This window comes from Phoenix dactylifera, chromosome 18 (assembly GCF_051530095.1).
Source record: "Phoenix dactylifera cultivar Ajwa chromosome 18, Ajwa_hap1_PhDact_Kaust_v1.1, whole genome shotgun sequence".
Taxonomy (NCBI): Eukaryota; Viridiplantae; Streptophyta; class Magnoliopsida; order Arecales; family Arecaceae; genus Phoenix; species Phoenix dactylifera.
This window is the reverse complement of record NC_143207.1, coordinates 14,711,058-14,735,461: the sequence shown is the minus strand read 5'-3', so window position 1 is coordinate 14,735,461 and position 24,404 is coordinate 14,711,058. Positions and strand designations below refer to the sequence as shown.

At 39.1% G+C, this 24,404-nt stretch overlaps 2 protein-coding genes across 5 annotated transcripts; both read left to right on the top strand.

The window, feature by feature from the left end:
* Positions 1 to 1,662: 1,662 nt before the first annotated feature.
* Positions 1,663 to 9,038, top strand: LOC103706801 (dihydropyrimidine dehydrogenase (NADP(+)), chloroplastic-like). The gene is made up of 7 exons (XM_008791037.6): positions 1,663 to 2,095; positions 4,206 to 4,469; positions 4,573 to 4,743; positions 7,087 to 7,199; positions 7,302 to 7,488; positions 8,347 to 8,456; positions 8,637 to 9,038. The coding sequence occupies exons 1-7, from the start codon at positions 1,814 to 1,816 to the stop codon at positions 8,791 to 8,793; spliced, it is 1,284 nt and encodes a 427-aa protein (XP_008789259.2). The 5' UTR covers positions 1,663 to 1,813; the 3' UTR covers positions 8,794 to 9,038.
* Positions 9,039 to 17,145: 8,107 nt separating this feature from the next.
* On the top strand, positions 17,146 to 23,044 carry LOC103706802 (alpha,alpha-trehalose-phosphate synthase [UDP-forming] 6-like). Of its 4 annotated transcripts, none has more exons than XM_008791042.6 (4): positions 17,146 to 19,932; positions 20,026 to 20,299; positions 20,380 to 20,709; positions 22,532 to 23,044. In XM_008791042.6, the coding sequence occupies exons 1-3, from the start codon at positions 17,927 to 17,929 to the stop codon at positions 20,677 to 20,679; spliced, it is 2,580 nt and encodes an 859-aa protein (XP_008789264.1). In that variant the 5' UTR covers positions 17,146 to 17,926; the 3' UTR covers positions 20,680 to 20,709; positions 22,532 to 23,044. The 4 variants fall into 4 exon arrangements, with proteins under 4 accessions (XP_008789264.1, XP_008789263.1, XP_008789262.1 ...); XM_008791041.6 differs by having other exon boundaries at positions 22,506 to 23,044; XM_008791040.6 differs by having other exon boundaries at positions 21,021 to 23,044.
* Positions 23,045 to 24,404: the final 1,360 nt, after the last annotated feature.

Below are 24,404 nucleotides of genomic sequence, written 5' to 3'. Positions count from 1 at the left end.
TATCCAAGATCTTGTTATATCAAATTCTATGATTTAGGGTCTCAAAGAACTGAAGTAAGAGGTCAAAAACTATCAACGATGAAGGAACTATCATGTATGCATCGGAAGGTGTGCTGGAATAAGACCAAAGGCCGAGTCCAAACTCTTCACTGTTGTAAGAGCCTTGGGCAACCTTCGGACCCTTCCAAAATTAATAATAAAGAAGATATAAGGTGATATGTGACTCACAAGTATCTAATGTTTATAAATTTTGTGAAATAAGTAAATCCTAGGTCAAAGTCATGATCTTAGAAGTAGTCCTGTGCATAGCTGTCTAAAAAGAAGACTTCACCATGTATAGCATAAATTTAATTTGATGTTCAAACTACTTCTACCGCACTTGAAGTCGGCTAAGTTTTTCAATGAATCTTGAAAAACTTTAATTGGAGCTTGATAAAAAAGATATGATCAAAAAAGTGAAATTGTGTGAGTGCTTTCAGGTCCTAGATGTTGTGTCAACTGATGCTACTAAGATAGAAGGTAACTAACAATAAATTGATGCCATATTAGTCTAGGTTTTATTTGTACTCGATTCAAATTTGGTCGAGATTGTTCCGGCTTCATAATAATTGGTGCAAGATTGTTCTAATGCTGTAGTTCATATCATCATAAGGGTTTTTGCATGCAGAAACATTCCAAAGGTGTGGGATTTAGACTAGAAGCTTTGCGTTGTAGGTTATTTAAGTCACACAATTTCGAAGAAACCCTACGAATCTATCAATATAAGGGGCGTAGAAGATATATACAACCCAATGTATTCAAAATTGACAGCGATTATTGCATGCACGTTAGCTTGTATTTGCTCTTAAAATCTAATGTATGGTGGATTCTTGAAATAAAAAAAATCGGAAATGGAGCAAGTCTTAGCCCTTCCAGACCCGTAAAATTTAACCACAACGAAGGAAAAGAGTTAAAAGGAGGAACATCCATTCCTAAAATTGTTAAACTTAAAGGTACTACTAAAAATGTTACTCGATAGTTATGATGTCAAGATTCATCATTTTGGTATCAAATTCTGTGCCGATACTATTTTATTATAGTATTGAAATATAGTACAGTATGAGATGATGAGACATACTGAGCATCGATACTGTACGAGACTATATACTGATACGGTAGAGCATATTCGATACGATACGATACCGACTAATATAACTAATTATGTGTAGTGTACTCTCAATTGCTACCATAAAATGTGCCGTCGATATTTCGGAAATATCGAATTTATTGAACCAATTTATTGTAAATATATTCATTAAAATCAAAAAATAAAATATCTAATAATTCAAAAAAAATATGATATAGCAATTTGCAAAATAGTCCTCACATGATAAACTACATATGTCACCATACAATCTACATTACTATTACCCTTCTTACCAAAGTAATTAAGTGCAATAGGGTTGGTAGTTGCATCCTCTGCTCGGACCCATTCAGTAGATCACCTACTACATAGATCTCAAAGCATTCTATTATTTATTTTGTACAGATCCTAAAGCGATCAGTGGATGAGGAGGGTAGGTGAATCTAGGATCCGTGTAAGATACTCGTGATTTTTTTTTAATGATATTTATCATCGTGCTGTCGACTATAAAATAAGATTCTTTCCCACGTAGACCATTCTCTGCCAACTCATCAGAATACCAAACCCATCCATTTCTCTCTTCTTTGTCCAAAGCCTTGTGATTCCTCCCTCTCGTCTCCGATTTCCAGCCTTTGGTCTCTGTTTGAAGGTTCCACGAGAACAGAGAAACAGAGAGAGGAGGCGATAGCTATGGAGTCGCTATCTCTGAGGAGTTCGATGGGTGGGAGGCCGCTCTTGGAGTCGAGGAGGCCCGCATGGCCTGATCTCCGGCCGCGAAGGCTCGGGTTGAGTTTGGCCTCGGCGGCCGCGGCGGCCGGCGAGGGAGGGGCTCCGGAGCCGGACCTCAGGGTCCGGGTGAACGGGCTGGAGATGCCCAACCCTTTTGTGATCGCATCGGGGCCGCCGGGGACCAACCACACCGTCATGAAGCGAGCCTTCGACGAGGGATGGGGTGCCGTCATCTCCAAAACCGTATGGATCGAATCCACGACTCTGCCCTGATCTAACTCTTCCTTGCTCTGTTTTCTTGGAAAAAAAATCGCTTTTTTGAATTAAATTTTGTCAAGATAGTAGTATGGTTTGACTCTTGGTGTTGGGAGTTCCGTTCTTTGACTTTCGTAGATCCGTTTTGGATTCTATCTGCAAATCTATTTCTCGTTCTCCTGTTTTTCTTGACGGAGATGTCATGTAGATTCGTAAATGTCGCTTTTTTTCATGCTAAAAGAGTAGTATATTGAGTTGCTTCTCCGTTTCAAGTCTTTTATTTTTGTTGGATATCCTCTAACAATTTCGTTTTTGGATCAAACAAGCCCAAAGGGCACTCCTTTCTCTAATTTCTGGAACTGAGATATCATGTGGCTTCAAGGAGGAACCTTTTCGCCTGAAAGTAGATTTATTTTTTCTTTTCTTCTTGGAATCTGTATCAAAATTCCTACTTTTTTATAATTCTCTGCTTTCTATAGTTTTCTATTTTTGTATTCTTTAACATTAAATCTGGTGGTAATTAATGGTGGACAGTTAGCTTTTTTCTTTGTGAACTTTGTCTAAAAATTTGATTAGATATTTTTGATCCTTGGATATAAGCATCTGCGATCTTTTTTTAAAAAAGTAAATATTGAGTGAAAATGATATAATTTGATTTGTAGGGTAGTAAAAAGAATACACAAGTTATAATGTTATGGATACTAAAAGGTGAAAGGAAATCGAATGGGATATATAAAGGATGTCATGGATTCTTTTTGCTGCTAGGCATAACGTAATTATTAATGTGGTGCATCTTATTTGCTAATATAATATCATGATGTTTCAAAGGCCACTAATTCTGGCAACTGTACATCATACTTGATGTTGTCCTTTTCATGAAATCCTGTGTTTACCTAAAAATTGACTTCATTTTAGTATAGATGCATATGCATGCTTTGTAAATTTTTCCTAACTTTAATATTTGTCACAGTTTGTCAACATAAGTTCAAGATATTGGTTAGATCTCATATAATTTACTTCAAAGTCTTTGATGTGCATATTATAAGTGTTTAATTAGTGTCATCAGAGGATGCTAGTCCTAGTTGTTAGGTGTCAACAATTATCCCACATTGATATATTGGTGATACACTGATATATTATTAGCAACATCAAGTTTATGTCAAGATTTTCAAATTTATTTACTTTTTTTGACTATTTAGTATTGTTATATAATAATTACAGATTTATGTTCAACTTTCAAAAATATACTCTGTTGTTGTGTAAACATCAAAATCACAGATGCTTAACAATTTACATTGGGAAGGACAACTCTGATGAAACATAGACCTTTTAGAAAGTGATAATTACAAATAAAATGGATGAAATAAATTGATATGTATGTTGGTGCATCACTTCTACATCACTTCTATATTACTTAGCAATACTTAGAGTACTTGCTGAATACAGGTCTACACATGACCTGATAGAATATGAAGGTTTCAATCTTGTCAGTGAGGTGGCAATATGATTCGTATCATGCAAAATTGTACAAACTGTACAATTTCTACCTGACCTTCGAAATCTGTTGAGTCTAAAATTGATATCTCAAAATCTTGAGTCTGATAAATCAGAATAACTAATCTTGTTCCAACAATTAATTATGAATTTTCGATAATCAAATGGATGTTTACAAGCATGTGATGTTTGTGATCTTTCACTTTTTTGGATGTTAATATAAGTGGCAAACTTTAACAGAAGTTTGGTTATAACTTTTGCTCAGTGGGCTATTATTCATAATTTAGTTACTTTTTCATTTACTATTGGGACATTGCTTCACTTCTCTGTAAGTTCTTCCTTCATTCATAAATCAACAAATGTTCCATATGGTTGATTGCTTTCACATAAACCATATTAGTTGCCAAACTTCTTCCACCTCCATATCCTAGTGTAATTTTTACTTCAATGATACTTGCTGCAACTCTTTGCTCCCTTTGCTCCTAACATTGTTGACATTGTCAACAATATATGTTAATAGCAGTAGTTTTTTTTTAAAAAAAGAAACTTTGTTATTCCCCATTGTGTTAATTAAAAAAATAAAATCTGGATCTATGCATGCTAGGTATCTTTGGATGCTGCTAAAGTTGTGAATGTAACTCCTCGTTATGCTCGGCTCCGAGCAGGATCAAATGGTTCAGTCAAGGGACCGATTATTGGGTGGGAGAATATTGAACTTATTAGTGACAGGCCTCTTGAAACTATGTTGAATGAGTTTAAGCAACTTAAAGAAGAGTATCCAGACAGGATACTTATTGCTTCAATTATGGAGGAATACAATGAAGCTGCTTGGCAGGAACTTATTGAGCGAGTTGAAGCAACTGGAGTGGTATTTTCTTTTTGATTCTCTCTTTTCCAACCATTTCTCAAGATCCACCTGTTTAAACCTTCATCAAGAGATAATGCATGTGGATAATCAATATCATAATTAGGATGCCCTCGAGATCAACTTCTCATGTCCTCATGGCATGCCGGAGCGAAAGATGGGTGCTGCAGTGGGCCAAGATTGTGCACTTTTAGAGGAGGTATGTGGGTGGATAAATGAGAAAGCCACTGTACCTGTTTGGGCAAAGATGACTCCAAATATAACGGATATTACCCAGGTTAGTAACTTACATCAATAACGTTTATGCTTCGCTCCTGTATTGGTATGTTTATGCACACTTTATTTTTGGCACTAAATAGGGAAAAATCTAGATGGTGCATATGTTATGCTATATCTTTCATGATCAATTATGTTTGTATTATGTTATGCAGGAAATGATATCTTGCTGTAATACTATAAAACATAGCAGTTGTGTAGTTCCTGTAGTAAATTGTTTATCTGCATAGCATGATCTGGAGTTATATAAAGCTTCTTTTTCTGAAGAATGATGCAGTGAGCCTAAGGCTGGTACATCATATTATTTTTTTTAAAGGTAAACAGTTGGTAACTTGGTATAAAAATGTGATAAGATTCTTATAAGATGCAATTGACAATAGTATATTAGATACTTTAATGGAAAAGCTTTTATTTAGCTTGTTTTTTCTTTATCTTTGACAATTTTAAATCTTTAAAAAAATAAGCACAACAATTAAAAATGGATGTTTACTTCCATGCCATAGATAAGCATGTCAAATGTTCTATTTAAAGAGTAGTAAATGATCAATTCATATTTTTTATATTGAGCCTCAGGAGCTAAAAATCCAAAAAAGTGAAACCCAACCATATCAGCCTATCACTCTGCCTGCCCAATTCCCTTTCGTTTTCACTAGCTGATCATTATTGTGCAGATATCCAAGACACCCTTTTGCTATTTTTAGTTCATAGAGCAACGACATGTGCTAGAAAGGGATGAGTTACTCATGGAGACATTTAGCTCTAACTGAACTATACTCAATATGCCGTTCAACTACTTAGAAACATGTTCCAATATCTTCCATGGGCTCTATATGTTAAACTTATTGCCTTTCACTAAGCACATATGATAGATTAGATGATAGCACTACATGATAATAAGACCTTTTGGTAACACGGATGCAAAAATGCAAACTTTGCTATTACTTCTCAGCACTTAATTAAGTTGGGTGATCTTTATTGACTTGATTAGTCAAAACATAAATCACAAGCTTTATTATTGAATTAGAGTTTGAACATATGAACCCTATCTCCCAAATGATTTTTATTCAAGGCCAAGGTAAATAACTCCTCCTAATCAACAGTGAAAACGTCTTTTCAGTCGGAATGGTTTAATCCTCCTTGTCTTTCTCTGCTATTGTACTACTGACCTTCTTCAGATTACTCATTTCAAATTTTATATTTCCTGAGTTAGTGAGATAGCCATCTCGAACTTCGGATTTCTCATCTTATGCTCATGGGCCCTCCCCAGGCTAACATTTTGTTTTATGCATTGAAGTTTGTCTTACAACTACCTTATAAATTTCTGTTCAAGTGTCAAGTCTTATGCTCCCATATTGATACAAGGGACATCTCCCCTTTGTGCGTCCTGCACGTATTCCATCAGAGACTTACTCGTTTATCTCTATCCTATCAATGCTCTCAGACTTGTTTCTCAGAAGTATTTGTTTGGTGGACGCATGAACTTGAAGGTATTTGTTTGGTGGACACATGCATTAGGAAGTCTATTTGTGAGCTTGTCTTCCATTACTCGTGTGCAGCAATGGGTGTTCTCTATCCTATGTGTTACAGATTTTGTTTTCTCTGAGTGCATCTCATAAGTAGAAATTTGGGAAGGGCTAAAAGATTTGTCTTTAGATAGGATGTTAGATCAAATTTTACATGAAGCATGTGAAGCCTTGTGCTAATATGTTACTATGACATGAAAAAGAAATTATTAATCTGAGTTGTATTGGGGGATAAAATTAGGGGATGAACTTGACTTCATCATTAACATTCAAACTGTTTGCAATCATTTTGCAACAAAATTTTGATTTCTGATTTTCTTCCCCAAAGAGGTTGAAAACTCTGAAGGTGTTGCTTCTAAATCATACTAATCCGTTGAAAAAAGAGTAATTTGGGAGTAGATGAAGATTTAAAAATTTTGAATGAGCACACAACTTCTACATTAATTTGGTCATACTATGCCTCAATTAAATCAACTTGGTCAACCCAAGTCATTAGTTATTATACTGTAAAATCATGATATGTTGTTAGAACTCTCTTAGGGTGCTCTATATCTGAAAGTGACATTCAATTCAAGTTGGCTGTGATCTTTTGAATCTTAAACCCAATCATTAGATCTTAAAAGTCATGATATGTTGTTAGAACTGTGTGTGTTGTATATCTGAAAATTTCAATGGCAAATTTCCCTTGGAACAAGTCATTTGTTCCTTGCCATTAGTAATTTCATGATTTATGACTTTTTATGTCATTGTAAGTCAAATATGTATACCTTCTGTTTCTTGTCCTCATTATTTACATGTACTTGCAAATTTATGCTCTTTAGCCGGCTAGGGTGGCTCTGAAATCAGGATGTGAGGGAGTATCTGCAATAAACACAATCATGAGCGTGATGGGGATCGATCTCAACACTTTACACCCGGAACCTTGTGTTGAGGGGTTTGTCATTACTCGTTAAACAGGACAACTCTTTGCTTCGTGTTACAAAGACATTAAATTAATAAGAGTCGGTTCTTCTTCTCCTTTTTTTTTTATGGGTAGGTACTCCACACCAGGTGGATATTCTGCAAAGGCAGTCCATCCTATTGCACTTGGAAAAGTGATGCAGATTGCAAAAATGATGAAAGATGAATTTGGTGATAAAGACCATTCACTTTCTGGAATTGGAGGGGTTGAGACCGGTGCTGATGCTGCAGAATTTATTCTACTTGGTGCAAATACTGTTCAGGCAAGTTTCCCATTCTGTTTGGGTTCCTTATTGAAGTCAGCTATCATTTTTCCAGAAAAATAATCAGTAATTTTTTCCCTATTATTCTTCATCATGTTAACTTGTAAGGGCTTCAATAAATATCTCGTTCCGTTCGCTTTTACACTAGTACACACACTTGTAGAGATCTATCTGTGCTGTGAAAAGACCAATGCTCTCTGTCAGCATAACTACAGCCATCTTCTCTCTTGAATGGAGAAATTTAGCATTTAGTCCTTTTCTTACTTTTCTAATCACCGGTATCACATTTACCCTAAAGATGGTTCTTTTACATGTAGTTGTCAGCAAGATTAGTATTAGTGAGGATTTCAGAAGTGGTATCGGCCTTTACCAAACCAAAATTATGTGGTTTGCAACCATTAAGTTTTGAATATTGATAACCAAAAATGTCCCTGCGGGAGTATATGATACTATTTCCAGCCTATAAAAATAATTTTTATGATATACAAACTTTATCTTTGTCATTTATGATAGGGAACAAGATGACCGAAATCTGTACTATGGAATTGCTAACTCATGTGATCAAATCAGGTCGCATTTATGTTTGTTGGGTTCAATAAAATTATATATTTAGGTAAAATCAGTCACTTATGCTCTCTCTCTCTGTGTGTGTGTGTGTGTATAGATGTATGCATCATGTATTTTTGCATATACGCATGCATGTATACATGCATAGATATATTTAGAAAGTTTATTGTGGTAATATTGTCAACCTCTCAATTCAATTTCTTCACCATTTATCTCTGTATCCTTATTTGTTGCAATTTGCATGGATGCATCTTTGTGGTTTGCTCACTGTGCTGCTTTTTCTCACTACAGGTATGCACAGGAGTAATGATGCATGGTTATGGCCTTGTGAAGAAACTATGTACTGATCTGAAGGATTTCATGAGAAAGCACAACTTCACTTCCATAGAAGATTTTCGAGGGTATGATTTTACTTGGCATGACGACATTCGGAAGGCACCGATATTCAGATTGCATAATTTTAAAATATTAAATTTGCAAGCTCTTCTCCTCACTCTTCCTGAGTGCATTAACGTTACAGTTTTATGTTTTGAAATTCTCTGATAATTTAAGTTTCTAATAATCATCTCTCTTCATTTCAGGGTCTCCCTTCAGTACTTCACTACACATACTGATCTAGTGCAGCGGCAACAAGAGGCTATCAGACAAAGAAAAGCTGTTAAAAAGGGTTTGAAGTCAGACAAAGATTGGACAGGGGATGGTTTTGTTAAAGAGACTGAAAGCATGGTGTCCAACTGATGTGCAATAGTAAGGATGAATAAAAACTTCACAATATCACCCTACTGATGGAAATGAAAACTTGATGAATGATGAATAGCATGCATTATCATGTTGTGAAAAAAAAAAAAGGTGATCTGTAGGTTGTTTTTTTCCCCTTTTTTTTTCCTTTTTCTGCTGCTCCAGCATGAGCAGGTATCATCCAAGGACTTCCTATAACTGAAATTATTATCTTTATGTTCAGTGGTTATGGTTGCTTGGAGACACTTGGAGCTTGGTGATGATTGGTATCCTATGGTGACGTTAGTGGATTAGCTCATTGTTTATGCTCCCTCACATGAAGATTGTCTTAGTAATGGGTGTGACATATTGCGACCATGATATTTTTCTCGACATCAAACGAGAAGAAGGATTAGTGTCTAACACGAGATAGTTGTGATTGAGAGAGAGTCCTAAAATTTTAGTCCATGCAGCACGGGTCTATTGGGGATGACTATGAGTTGATCATGGTGTTTGTGATTAGATTTGATTGGATTTAAACTCTTAGTTTGACGAGAAAGCTAGGGCTTAAACGGGATGAGTATGTAAAGATCTGTGCGGACGTATGTATGTTTAATTCTACATTGGCTATTTACGGAACAAATTTTGGATACTTAAACAGAATGAAGGAACATAATAATACGTTCTGATTAGTTTTTTCTAAGTGAGATCTTGGGTTGTTATATATATCCTTGCAATGGAGGTTTTAGCCCCCTAGCGATCTAAGTGGAGGAGAGTTGCCTGTTGTTGGTGGTGAAAACTTGAACCACTCCGGTGCGGAGTGCTTCATTGAAGCATGCCCTGCCCTCCCTATGAGTGTCCAATCCCTCTGCAAGAGAAGTGCATTCCTTCTTGAAATGCCCTGCTTCTCCACAACACCTACCGTGGACTTCCTGGGGCCAAGTGGTGCTGCATTTGCCCCGGTGGGAGTCATAGGATGTTGGAAGCGGTCAAAGAACTTGGATCCGTGGCATAAAGTATAAACTCCTGTCTCCATTGGCCCTTCTCCACTAGCTGAAATCTAAAAGGAAGTTGCCTCTACCCAGCCGATCTACAGACTCCAGTTGCATTCAAACAATTCATGGGAGGTAGTCCCAACTATACCTAATTTGGTATTCCAATTTAAGATAAAACGATCAAAATACATTCAATTGAAAAATAAAGAGAAGTTCCCGCTCTTATGAGATCTTTATGGGTTGGAAAGTGTTGCCGCCGAATTTGAGCTGAGGTTGAAGTGCGGCTCGGAGGATCCTGAGGTTGGCTGGAGACGAGCTGAGCAGGGTCGCTGAGGTACGGAGGATGGATCTCCTGCGGCTTAACTTAGAATAATGAGGCAACAGCGTAGAAAGAAGAGAATTTTAGCAGAGTGTGATTTCTATGAGTAATATTGCATACGTACCTGAGATCTCCTGGGCTGCCCCAGGTGCCCACATTGTCGTTACCTGTCCTGATGTGATGTGCAATAATGATCAGGTAACGGCCTGTTACGGCCGTGTCATGGGAACCAGTCCACGTGGACGACTAGCAGCACGGGTGGGGTGCATGTCGTGGTGCTACCATGACTGCAGGCTGCCAGAGTTGTCGATTATTGGAACTATCAGCCCTTGTCATCACATGTTGGTTATTCTTCTTGGCTGATGGCTCCTCCTCGGTTAGGACCGAATGTACTCACCTCAGCTAGTTAGTTGCTCGGTTGGGGCCGAGGTTGTTCTCCTCAGATTTTGTCCGAAGTAAAAGGAGTAGATCGAGGTACCCAATATTTTTCCCAACAGAAAATAACCTTGGTGTGGTAACAGATCTAAAGATTGTATTATTTGTCAAGCTATCAAATAGTTGGCTCCATGATTATCTTATCTATATGTGGTGGTAGAAGCTTATCACTATTTATGATGGGATGATTCCAACAATGAGAGCATTTTAAGGTGCTTGATATATCTATCTACTAATTAATTACGAGGTCCCTAGGCATCATTCTTCTGAAATGCAGCATCTCGAAAGAGTGATGCTGTTTCTACCAAAAAAAAAAGAAAAAAAAAGAGTGATTCTGGTCAAATAGAAATGTGACAATGGTTTCCCTACGCCTCAAGAGTGTCAGCCACTGAAGGAAAAGGTGGATGTGCCCTTTGCCTTTTCTGTGAACCAGGGTGGATATCCTCTCTGGCTTTCCTTGGCAGTCTCCTCCAACAACTCAACTTTGTAAGCTGTTCTGCTTTTAAATTTAGCTGAAATCCAATTTGCATGGCCAGAATAAAGTGGAAAACCTAGGTGTACTCCTAGTTTGTAGTGGAGGCAGAGGAGGTTGGTGACAAAGACTCATTTCAATTGGGTGGGTTCCATTCAATGGCTTTTATTTCAATCAAACAAGGGTAATGCAGAAGAATATGATGCCAAGTGCTAACCTTTGATCTACCTAATGGATAAGGTGTCCTTTTATTATAATTTTACCTGCTAGCTTGGTTCCTCCTCAAACTTGCCACCGTTTCTCCAACAAAGAAATAGAAAACAAATATTTCCAAGTGTTGCGAATAAACTAATCATTGGAAAAAGACTGCTAAGTTGACACATTCACATAAACAAAGTGGCTTACCAAAGTTATCATCAATCTTAACCAATTAGGTTTGGTAAATAAAACCATTAATTTATTGGCATTTGACATCAACAATAATCATTGAACAGCTTGTTTTAAAAAGGGTCTCCACATCCATATTAAACAAAGAATTTACAAATGCAAGTGGATGGCTAGGGGTGGTATATTAGCATGCAATGAAACAAGATAATCCTTAGTTTATTAGCATAGTGGACTACTTGGAAAATGATGTGGAATGATGTTGGGTATCATAAATAAAGAAAACCTATCCCCCCCTCCTCGACTAAGAAGAAGATGCGAAGGATACGAGGAAATATGACTCTCACCTAAGCATGGAAGAAAATTTCTTGGGAGGGTATAAGATTTTTGTCCAAAATAGTGATTTGGATTAGGTTGAGGGTAAAGTGTTGCAATAAAATCAAAAGTGACCAAAATATCAAAATTTAATTAATTTTGGATTTTAAAGTTCCTTGAGATCATGGGTCGACCCTGGCCTTATCCACACGCGATGAGAGAGAGAGAGATTTTGCCTTGAATTAATTGAATATGAACATGGATCATGCAACCAGATGGCCAATCAAAATCCATCTCCACAGACATTATCATCTGCAAGTCAATGCAATGATAGTGACCAAGCATGTATCCATTGCATCTTTTGAATATTAGAATCTAAGTCAATTGGCTGCATGGTTTATAACAACTTCAATCATCCATTAATTCGCATTTAAGATATCTCATGGTTTGTGACAACTTCAATATTAGAGTCCAGGTCAATTGGCTGCATGGATGGTGAATTGTTTTATATTTAGCTCAGCACCTTGACACATGAGCATGTTTGCGTCACTATTTTTGATGGATATGATGAGTGATAGTATGTCCTTTAAAGTTATCTTTATGTCTCGCTGAATTCTTGACATGCGTACTGGTGCATGTGAAAAACGGCATGGTTGGGAGGAGACAATTAAGCTATCAAGATGTTGGAATTTGTAAGGTAGTATAAGAAAGTCTTCATTTCCTTGAGGGCTCGTTTGGCTCGTGGGAAGCATTTTTCCTCCTAGGAATATGATTTCTGGAAAGAAGATTCCTAGGAAGAGAATACCTGGGAATGTACTTTTGACATGTTTGGTTAAACATGGAAAAGTGACAGATTTCCAAAATGCTTATGTTTGGTTGACCATCCACTTTCCTGAAAAAGTTATGTATAATTCCTATTATACCCTTAATAAAAATTAGGTCTTTAATACCCCTTTAATGCTGAAGGGCCTTTTGAGAAAAAAATAAAGATGGAGTGATTCCTGCCTCATGAGAATCACTTTAATGCCCCTTCGAGCTCGTTTGGTTTGCGGGAAAATAAGGGGGGAAAGTGTGGTCAACGAGAAAGTAATGAGATGCCTCTTGTTTGGTTCGAGTTTTCAAAGGAGAAAGATAAGAAAGTTGTATTCTCATGGGAATATAATTCCCATATTTCATGAAAAAGTCTTTCCCATAAGAAACATGGGAAAGTTACTTTCCCATGAGGCGGGAATCACTTTATTTTTATTTTTTTCCAAAAAGGCCCTTAAGCATTAAAGAAGCATTAAAGAGGCATTAAATACCTAATTTTTATTAAGGGCATAATACGAATTATACATAACTTTTCCAGAAAAGTGGATAGCTAACCAAACATAAGCACTTTGGAAATTTGTCACTTTTCCATGGTCAACCAAACATGCCAAAAGTACTTTCCTAGGCATCCTCTTCCTAGAAATTTGTTTCCCAGGAATCATATTCTTAGGAGGGAAAATGCTTCCCGCGAACCAAACGAGCCCGAAATGTGGGAATCATATTTTCATGGGAATACAATTTTTCCATTTCTCTCCTTTGAAAACTCCAACCAAACAAGAGGCATCTCATTACTTTTCCATTGACCACAATTTTTCCTTTTCTTTCCCGCGAACCAAACAAGCCCTAAGTGTTGAATTGGTACTTAGGATCATTTTTTGTTTAATAGAAAGTGATGAGAAAGGAGGAGGGTGGAGGTGTGGTTTGCCATTGCTACAAGTTAGGAGTCTTGGCTTGATTCAACCCTCCTTTCATTGCTATAAGTATCCCTGGGGCATTCAATCCAAGCTTGATTCAAGGCTTTTTTATTTTTTTGGGATAAATTGGATAAATTAAACCATTCATGTATAGATACATCCATAGTGTAAGAAAATTATATATATATATATATATATATATATATATATATATATATATATATATCGACCTCATCCTATCAACTTAAGTTTTTAGAATAAGTGGTGATTTTAATATGGTATCAGAGCAGAGGTTCTGAGTTCGAACCTTGATCTGCACTCTTTAACTTCATTATTAAAAATTTCACATGTTGGGTTCACCCATTAAAAGAAAAGTCCGACCCACATGTGGGGGAGTGTAAGAAAATATAAAATATATAAATAAATCTACCTCATTCTATTAGCTTAAGCTTTTAGGACATGTGATGATTTCAACACATATAAATTAGAAAACAAAACTTTTAGCAACTAAACTAGAATATTTGTTGAAGAATCTCATGAGGTAGATCCAGTGCGGTGCTGCATAAGATACCATCCAATCAATTCAAGGCTTCAGATATGGGACTACCAGATCACTACACTACTAATTGATAGTGAAGTGCCCTATTTAATGTGTTGAGAAGATCTGTTAGCCAATGATGGGAACTGACTCTTTTGTTCCATTTAGATTTCTTGGCAAGCATAGTTAGTTTTCGACTTTTCGCATGCTTGTTTGGTTTGCGAAGATTGGAAGGACATCAAATCAACAAATCAACTTCTGTGTGTTTGTTTTAGTAGAAATCGTCAATGAAAATGCCAATTCAGCAAAGTGTTAAAAAGCGACTTTGACAAGGAATGGTTTGAAGTCACTCCAAATATCCATTTCGGACTACCTACGATCAGCAAAACGCTCCTTCAGAAATTAACTCATGCTTTTAGTCGTGCAGAGCTGTGACCTGTAGATAGAAAGATTGCATTTTTTTTTGGCCCAATGATGGGGAAATCATGTCATCATTTTAACTTGTCAACTAAGGTCTTTAGCTATCTCACAATTTCTTGTACTGCTATTTTCATTTGCTCCAAGAGCTTTAAAAGTTTTCAACAAAGATCTGATTTTATGCAAACCTTGGATCCTGATACACATGAGCTTTAAGTTTGGATTTCAACTTGGACATATTGTGCTTTAATATCCATGGATAAAAAGATGTCGATAGCTGCCATCAAGAAAAGATTTGTCGGTTCTTAAATCTAATGCAACCTTAAAAGATGCAAATTATTGGCACTAAAAAAAAAGTTTTGTTAGTTTTTAAATCTAATGCAACCTCAGAAGATGCCAATGAAAACCAATCTAGTTTGCTGCCAATTTTATAGTACGTCAAGAAGTGCCAAAGGCTACAAAAACTCGAGAAGCGACGCAGCCAAGGTTGTAATGCTGGGAGTTACATAGAAATAAGATTTGACAACTTTGAAGTTGTTGGTCTATTAATAAAATATTTAATTCAAAATTTTATTATTTTTAAAATAATTTTATGTTGAATATTTAACTAAATATAAATCTATCTGAATATCAAATTTTATGTTAGACTTTTTAATAAATTAATTTTTTAAATAGATAATTTTTAAGTTTTATCTTTATTTTTCTTAAAACGAAATTGATAATATTTAGATTTTCGGTATGAAAAAGTGCATTCTCATGAAGAAAAGATTTTATAAAACTAAATTGAGATATCTTGAAAATAAATCACTATCGACCGTTTGCACCAGAGCATAAAACCATTGCCACCAAGGTGGTAGCACAGATTGAACGGGGCGTTGGCCTCCACCAGGGTGGTCCAGGTTCGAAACGCGCGGACGTTAATTAAAATTCGAGGACCGGATGCTCCATGCCTGGACGCTGCCGATGGGAACGCTACTAGTCTGCTGGTACTAAGGTAGCACTGGGGTGATGTACTCACACGTGGAGCCCATATGTCGGGAGGGTACGTGAAAATTTGCAGCCTGCATCGAACATTTTCTGGTAGAGGGAGGGGCAGTAGGGGCTGCTATGCGGGTGAGGTTATCCTCTCTCCCCTCCTATTTTTTACCCCCCCCCCCCCCCCAAAAAAAAAAATAATAATAAAAATAAATAGAAAACCATTAATTTAAAATTTAATATAAAATAATAAAATACTATTAAGAGATTTATAACATTAGTTACTAAGGACTATGATAAATATAATCAATTTTTTTGGTACAGTAACGCCTCACACGAAACGTGCATGCGTGTAGCCAACAAAAACAGAAAAAAGAAGCCAACAACGAGAAACATTTGCTTGGTTTTCCTAAAAGAATTCTATAAAGTGATACGCCGCAAAGGAGGCCATCCAGCCAGCCACACCGTTCATCTTTTGATAAACATGAGTGGCCCAAAAGGAGTCACATCCTTTCGCAAGTCTCCGAAGCAATAACTGCCTGTCCGTCAAGATATACCGGCCTCGAACCCACTCAACCACCATAGCATCGTTATCATTTCATTTTAAGCATCATTATCCATTGATAGGAAGATGACAGGGCAGAGCCGTGGGAAAATCATAGTATGAGATAGCTATGCACACAATCGACCCACAGATTCAATATCAAATTTCATGGAAACATAAGATGATAACAAAAGGCTTAAAGCAGAACTCTACACAATGAAGTTGCTGACAGAAATTGTTACTTTAATCCAGAACTAAGACCAAGAACAAACTTATTTTTTTCCATCAATTAAATATATAACATTCCGTCCATTATTTTTATGCAAACGAGTGCTAACTTTACTCTCAAACTTATCTCAAAAGCCCCACAAAGTTATTAAAAATTTATTAGTCCATCGGCAAACAGGAAAAGATTGGAGCCTTATCCATAGGCTAGGCTATCAAATAGGAAGCCGACACAGCTACGGATAGCCCTCCCACATTCCCATCCTTAGCAACCCCATCGTTACGAGATTAAAAAATAATATATAATATTAAAAATTTTCCAAATTAAAAAAAATAATAGATATAATAATAACTCCATCATCCTTATCCGGTTTGACTCCCAACCCATTTTCTCTCCCCTCGCCTTCACCGAGGGTGGTGGAAGCGCCCTTTTCTTGTCCTTTCCCCGGATTCCGGGATCAGCTGTCCTCCACCCAACACAAAAGCAGGAGACGGTGGGGACGGGGCGGGCCTTCCACTGTGCATTGACGTGCGGGTCCCACATCGGTACCCATCATCAAGTAGGGACTGCGAGGCTCGTGTGTGTATTTGCTGTTTGGGAGTAACAGAGGATCCATAGCAAGTTAACCAGTGCACGTGGCTCAGTGACGCCTCTTCTCGCGCCGGGCCCCACAAGGGCCCAGAGTGAGGTGGCACCGCCACGTGAGCACCGGACAGCTGTACGTGCACACGCGCCGTGGCCGGTCAGGGTAGAGACACGTTTCGGTGGGAGGCGATCAGGCGGAGGCACCTGCGGTGGGCCCCGCAGGTGGGCCCCGCGTAAGCCTAATCCGCTCGCCCGCGGATATTTCGAGGCGACACCACCGTCCTCCTAAACGTCCGCATAGAATTGTATATGCGGATATGAGACAACAACCTAGCGCCAGCCGTCATGCATAGGCGTCATTTTTTTAAAAAAAAATTCGAATTCGACATTTCTGATGAACGGATACCTGGTTTGGAAGTATGAAAGGACGGAAGATCCTTCGTAGTCCACATATAAGGTTGTATGCGTTGTTCCGTAAACCAATGTGAAGTTATTTAAGAATATAATATTTTTGAATTCTAATCCCAGCTTCTTGTCGGAATAAAACCGCAGCGGCCCGCAGCAAGAGATCAGACCACTCTTTCTCTCTCTCTCCTTCTCGATCGTGGTGGGAAGGATCTGGTGGTGTCTCGAATTTCAATAGTCGTTTAGTTTCTTCTGGAACTTCCCCTAAGTTTTCTTGATTTCGAGAGCTGTGGATTAGTCTTCAATCGGAGGTATATGGTTGGTTTGAGTTTGATTTCTTCTGTTCCTTCTGGTTTGTTCTTTTGTTGGAAAAAGGTGGGGTTTTTTTTTTTTATCATGCTCTGATTCGATTCCTTGCCGAAATTCTCGAAATTTTATCCATTTTGTGATTTCTTGCTCTTGATCCTTTCCTTTCTTAGTTTGGCCTTCTTACTTGCGTGATTCTTTGAACCCTAACTCTTCCGAGACGGAACGCCTCTTGGATCCTTATCCCCTGTTCTTCCTATGGTTTTCCCGTCTCAGAAAGCACAAAAAATCATGAAAACCCCCTACCTGGGCTTTCCTGACCGGAATTCTTGCTTGTATCAACTGACTTTAGTAACAAAAAGAGGAAAAAAGGGGAACTTGGTGCTTCCTTGTTGAGCTTTGCTAGGCTTTGGATAAGAAAAAACCCATCTTGGAACTCCCCTTTTATAAATCCTGACTCTCCTGAATTCCTTATTTGGGCTTTCGATCTCATAGACTTAGATCGTCAGCAGCAATGGTGTCGAAATCCTACACCAATCTGCTGGAGGTGGCCTCCGGCGAGTCCCCATCCCTTGGCCGAATCGGCCGCCGCATCCCTCGGGTTGTGACGGCCCCCGGTATAGTCCCCGACCTAGATGAATCCGATGACGCTGCTTCCAATTCGTCGTCGGAACTGGCTTCCCCATCGCCCCGTGACCGCACAATCATTGTAGCCAATCAGCTCCCAATTCGTGCTGCCCGCCAGCCCGAAGGTGGGGGCTGGTCCTTCACCTGGGACCAGGATTCCATCCTCCACCAGGTCAAGGACAGTATAGGTGACCATAATGACATGGAATTCATCTATATCGGCTCCCTCCGGGAGGAGATCCCACTTTCCGAGCAGGATGAGGTTGCCAAAATCCTTCTCGAGACCTTCAATTGTGTGCCAGCCTTCCTCCCTGCCGACCTCCTATCCCGGTTCTATCATGGCTTCTGCAAGCAGCAGTTGTGGCCCCTCTTCCACTACATGCTTCCCCTCTCCCCTGACCTTGGCGGCCGCTTCGACCGTAGCCTATGGCAAGCTTATGTTTCGGTTAACAAGATCTTTGCAGATAAGATCCTTGAGGTGATCAACCCAGATGATGATTTTGTATGGGTCCATGATTACCACCTCATGATCCTCCCCACCTTCCTCAGGAAGCGTTTCAATCGGGTGAAGCTCGGCTTTTTCCTCCACAGTCCCTTTCCTTCGTCCGAAATCTACAGGACGCTGCCTGTAAGGGAAGAACTCCTGAGATCCCTCCTGAATTCCGATCTAATCGGGTTTCACACTTTCGATTATGCCCGCCATTTCTTGTCATGCTGTAGTAGGATGCTTGGTCTGACCTACGAATCGAAGCGGGGTTACATTGGGCTAGAGTATTATGGTCGGACTGTCAGTATCAAGATACTTCCAGTTGGAATTCATATGGGCCAGCTCGGTTCTGTGTTGAGCCTTCCGGAGACTGAGGTGAAGGTTGCTGAGCTTATCAAGCAGTTTTGTGATCGAGATCGGATAATGCTGCTTGGAGTTGACGACATGGATATATTTAAGGGGATTAGCTTAAAGCTGCTGGCTTTTGAGCAACTCCTCATGCAGCATGAAGAGTGGAGGGGCAGGGTGGTTTTGGTGCAGATCGCCAATCCTGCGAGGGGGCGAGGGAAGGACGTGAAGGAAGTCCAGACAGAGAGCAATGCAATGGTAAAACGGATTAATGAGGCCTTTGGCCAGCCTGGGTACAAACCAGTTATCTTGATTGATAAGCCTCTCCAGTTTTACGAAAGAATGGCTTACTATGTGGTGGCGGAGTGCTGTTTGGTGACAGCGGTGAGGGATGGTATGAATCTTATCCCTTACGAGTATGTCATTGCTCGGCAGGGGAATGAAAACTTGAATAAAGTCTTGCACATCAGCTCATCGACCCTGAAGAAGAGCATGTTGGTGGTTTCAGAGTTCATAGGGTGCTCGCCCTCTTTGAGTGGTGCCATCCGAGTGAACCCATGGAATATTGATGCAGTGACCGATTCAATGGTCTCTGCCTTGGAAATGGCTGAGGGAGAGAAGCAGTTGCGGCACGAGAAGCACTACAGGTATGTAAGCACGCATGACGTCGGCTACTGGGCAAACAGTTTTCTGCAGGACTTGCGAAGGACCTGTAGGGATCATAGCAGGAGGAGGTGCTGGGGTATTGGGTTTGGGTTGGGATTTAGAGTTGTGGCCCTCGATCCTAACTTCAGGAAGCTTGCAATGGAGCATATTGTTTCAGCATACAGGAGAACTAGAACCCGTGCCATTCTTTTAGACTATGATGGTACTTTGATGCCACAGGCATCCATCAAGAAGAGCCCATGCCCCAAGTCTATTGAAATATTAAACACCTTGTGTCGTGACAAAAACAACACCGTTTTTCTGGTTAGTGCGAGAAGTCGAGGCAAGCTAAGTGAGTGGTTTTCTCCTTGTGAGAATCTGGGAATGGCTGCAGAGCATGGCTACTTTTTGAGGTATTTAGTCAGCAATATTTTGTTAATACTTAGACCATGAATTTTACTTTATAATTGATGGAGTTAATAACCATTTTTTATGTCTATTTTCAGGCTAAGGAGAGATGCTGATTGGCAAACATGTGTTCCTGTGACGGATTGTAGCTGGAAACAAATTGCAGAGCCTGTTATGAGGCTGTACACTGAAACAACTGACGGTTCAACCATTGAAGACAAAGAGACTGCACTTGTCTGGTGTTATGAGGATGCCGATCCTGATTTTGGATCTTGTCAAGCCAAGGAACTTCTCGACCATCTTGAAAGTGTCCTTGCCAATGAACCTGTTTCTGTGAAGAGTGGAACAAACAATGTTGAGGTGAAACCACAGGTTTGGGGCCTAGATCCCTAGACATCATAACTCGGAGGTCTACATTATTGAATTAATTAATGATTTAATTATGGTTACAGGGTGTGAACAAGGGCGTTGTAGCTGAGCGCCTGCTTTCCACCATGCAGGAGAGAGGATTGTTGGCGGACTTCGTTCTTTGTATTGGTGATGACCGGTCTGATGAGGATATGTTTGAAGTGATCAGCACTGCTACAACTGGGCCATGTCTCGCCCCTAACGCCGAAGTGTTTGCTTGCACAGTTGGTCGTAAGCCGAGCAAAGCCAAATATTATCTTGATGATACAGCAGAGATTTTTAGGTTGATGCAAGGCCTGGCTTTTGTTTCACAACAAGCCCCTGGGAGTTCCCTTCCTATCTAAACCAGTGCCTTGCAAAATGAAGACTGCAAGGTGAATAGTGTCTTGCTTGATCAGCTTTTTGTTGCAATCTTGTTAGCAAACTGCAACCAAATCATCTTTTCTTCCTGTTATTTTATTTATTAGGGTGTATATAAGTCTTATGGGACCATTGCCTTGCCGAGCACCTTTATAGTGCTTGATATCTATCTGATTAACATGTGAATAGAGTTTGATGATGCCATTTCTTGCAAAGTTGTGCTGCTTCTGTAGTTTTAAAGCTAACCACACTCGGTTCTATTATTATCAATATGCTTAGATTTTCTTATTATCTGACAAATTCTCTTGGCAACTTTTTTTTGTAGTTTAATGCTTTGAATGGGAGTTACAGCTTCGTTCCACTCTCTGAGCTCTGTGGCTTCATGCCAATTAGACTGCAATAGCATGAGGAATTTTTAGCTTTGTCGTTTTCCCCCTCCAAGTTCTCTTGTGCATCATTTTGGATATTTTTTTGATCTACTAGTTGAGCGAATTCCTCTCCTGATACTGTTGTGCTGGTGCTGCTGGTGTTCGCTAACAATGTCTCTACGTCTTTCACATAATTGTGTTGCTTTGACACAACCAATTATGTTTCATGAGCCCAAAATAGAACTGACAGCCTGAAAATTAATGAAATTTGATAGTTTAACAGAAGCTCAATGAAAGCATGGACACAAGCAGCTTCCTGCATCCATTCTTTGGCTCATTTACTCTTTCTCTATCTATCTATCTATCTTGCGCTAGTGGGGGGGAGAGTTTGATTCATATACTTTATTAGCATTCTCTTTTCAAGAGGCTGCTGGAATTCGAAACTATTTAGTAGAAAATCGAAAAGAATACAGAAACAGTTCTTTCTGATTTACCTACTTGAATGTCAACTGTAATCGATGTACTACTACTGACATTTTCCCATCCAAAGTGGGGATCAAGGAGCTGGTTTAAGAGTTCACTAAAGTGATGTAGGTTATTCCTTTTAGTGAGCATCATTTTTCTTGTTAGTTGATTTTCTGGTATAGACTTTCTGTACTTTGTCCAATCACCATGTCTTCCAAGTTCAGTGAACTGCAGCATTGCTACGAATTATCATTCTCCGCTGGAGCACCGGCTGCACCGGCCTTCCTCGCCCTCTTAGCTGAATATCAAAATCGATGGCTGCTGCCATCTTATGGCTGATTGGCACCAACCCTGCCTCCTTGATATCCGATATCGGGTCTCCCATCTGTGTGGATTTCAGGCCACTCGTGCGCCGTGAAGGGAGCTAGCATGCCAGCTTCCTCTCTGGTGAGGGTGCTTACAATAGAGCTACTTGTATCTGGCCTACTGCTCTACTGGCTAGGCTCCTTGATTTTTTAAGGCTGATCCTGGGAGATTGCTTTTTCTCCAGGAAGTGGTAATGCAATGGTCATTTATGATTAGGTCTTTGTTTAGCTAAAATCTGAAGAACAATACAAAAGATCCTATATGGTGGTGTATTGGATGTTTGACTCAGGGCTTCTGCTATTTCTTAGGCTGGTGTCATAGTGTAGGACTCCTGAGAAATGAAGACACTAGTTGGATTGGTGTTATGCCCCTGTATCTATGCACTGTGTTCAACAAGTTTGTCTGGAACAAAACAAGTCACTGTAGGTAGCTGTAAGCAACTGAATTTATTAGGCGAAGTCAATTTGTGTATTGTGATTCTATGATCCTCCCGAAACATAAGATCTAGGAGGCACCAAAGTCTGGAAAAACAAATTTATGTGATCCTCCACAGTCCACACACTCTTTACTGCATTGAAGAAGATTTTTCTGATTATGTTCTAACGAAACAGATTCCTACTGCATCTGCCTGAACCAGAAATTTTATATCTTGAGGCATGGAAGAAAGGGAGATGTAAGCTTCAATAACTCCTCTGCTAGCTAATTTGTCGGCTGGTTGATTAGCCTTCCCTAAATGCATGGGAGGGAAGAAATGGCTCCTGATTTGCAACACATTTGAGTGATATCTGAAAGATGGGGTTCTTTGGAAGCAACCTGAACCTGAACCTTGCCCCTTGACAGATGAAAGTGATGGTGGTGGTCAGCATCCTGTATAGGTTATATGAAGTAAAGGGAATAAGTGGATAGCTGATGCAGGCCAGAAGCAGGCTAGGATAGGGCAGCATGTCAAGTTCTCTCTGCTAACTTTTTGTTTCCTGACCTTGAAACTGTACGGAGTTGAGACTAATTGGAGGATATCAAATCTCTTTTCTCATTCTTTTTTCTGGTGAATACTAAAAAGTGTGAGTTTCAAGGGAAAAAGTTGTAAGGAACTTAAAGAAGCAGATATATTGATTTAATGCAAGTTTTTGAGGAAAAAAAATTAAAGCTTTATGGGGAGTGAAGGAGTACAATGTGTTATTTTTGTTCTCCACTTATTCTATGATGCAAATTAATACTAATGCAAGCTCCCATTAAACAACCATTTTTAACCTCACATATGCCGGTAAAATGAAAACGATGACTATGGTTGGAAAGCTCCCATGTAGCCCCTCATCTCATAGAGGATCAAGGATACCTGGCAAATTTGCATGGAGTACTGTAAACCTGTTCTTAGTTCAAAGAAAGCATATATTATAAATAAGTTAGAATTTTGGAGTTCTAGGTGTTTGGTTGCGGAATAAGTTGGGGAACGTTATACCTGCAAATTCTTGCCAAATACCAAAGATTTGGAACTTATAACATGGCCCGAGCTAAATGGTGAAATAGACTTACGATGCAGAATAAGATTATCCCAATTTCCTTCAATGACTATTTCACCCTTATCCATTCCATAGACGTTCCAACAAAAAGTGAGAATATGGTTCAGTCTTTGTGATAGAATCCAAATTCTGCAAAGTTCAATATGTATTAAATGCAGTTATTCATATTTATTCTTCAACCAAATACCGAAAAACGTCCATAAAATAAACCAATTGGTTCGTCGATGCAGGGATAACCCTCCCCCAACTTATTCTGCAACCAAATACCATGGTGTGTTTGCACAGCGTTGCAAGGGCGGAATAAGGCCCTTATTATCCGGTTGTACTACCAAACACCCATTTTGGATGGGAAGAGAGGGAGAATACCATTAGTTTCTGACATGGGATAAATCCGTGCCGATGGTATATCTCTATTCCATGGTTTCAAACCAGCTGAATTGTTATACCGCAGAATAGGGAGAGAATATCCAGCCCTGTTACTTGTTTGCTCCTCCTCTCCTCGAGTAGCCTCTTCCCACCTACACGATCTCTCCACCCTGGTGCTGCTGCTCTCGTTCTCGGCTTGATTGAGACCTTTCCGACCACCATTGGGTTGTGGTGTAGTTATCCAGATTTAATGTTGTGTTCACTGCCATTCTTTTCATGCTAGACTAATATTGTGCTCATGTACATGGGTCTAATGGAACACTAAGGTGTGGTTAGGCTGATATGGCCATGGCTTAAAAAGGACAAGCAAAAGACCAATGTTATCTGATCTAAGACAACATAAAGTTCTAACCACAACTGGATTGTCACAATGCACAGATGTTGCAGAGCCAAAAAGGCAGACAAATGTCCAAAAAACAGAAATAGTATAGGCATCTGAATAGTATAATTTCAGAGTTAATAACATGATAGTATCTCACAACAAATATGCCATCATAGTGTTGTTTGGAAGGCAAAAACAAGCTTCCACAAACACTGCAAGATTTAAACCTCCACTGTAACGAA

Coding starts and splice junctions, on each gene's coding strand:
- LOC103706801 (XM_008791037.6), top strand. CDS start 1,814: ATGGAGTCGCTATCTCTGAGGAGTTCGATGGGTGGGAGGCCGCTCTTG. Junction 2,096..4,205: donor GTGCCGTCATCTCCAAAACC/GTATGGATCGAA, acceptor TATGCATGCTAG/GTATCTTTGGATGCTGCTAA. Junction 4,744..7,086: donor ATATAACGGATATTACCCAG/GTTAGTAACTTA, acceptor TATGCTCTTTAG/CCGGCTAGGGTGGCTCTGAA.
- LOC103706802 (XM_008791042.6), top strand. CDS start 17,927: ATGGTGTCGAAATCCTACACCAATCTGCTGGAGGTGGCCTCCGGCGAG. Junction 19,933..20,025: donor GAGCATGGCTACTTTTTGAG/GTATTTAGTCAG, acceptor GTCTATTTTCAG/GCTAAGGAGAGATGCTGATT. Junction 20,300..20,379: donor ATGTTGAGGTGAAACCACAG/GTTTGGGGCCTA, acceptor TTATGGTTACAG/GGTGTGAACAAGGGCGTTGT.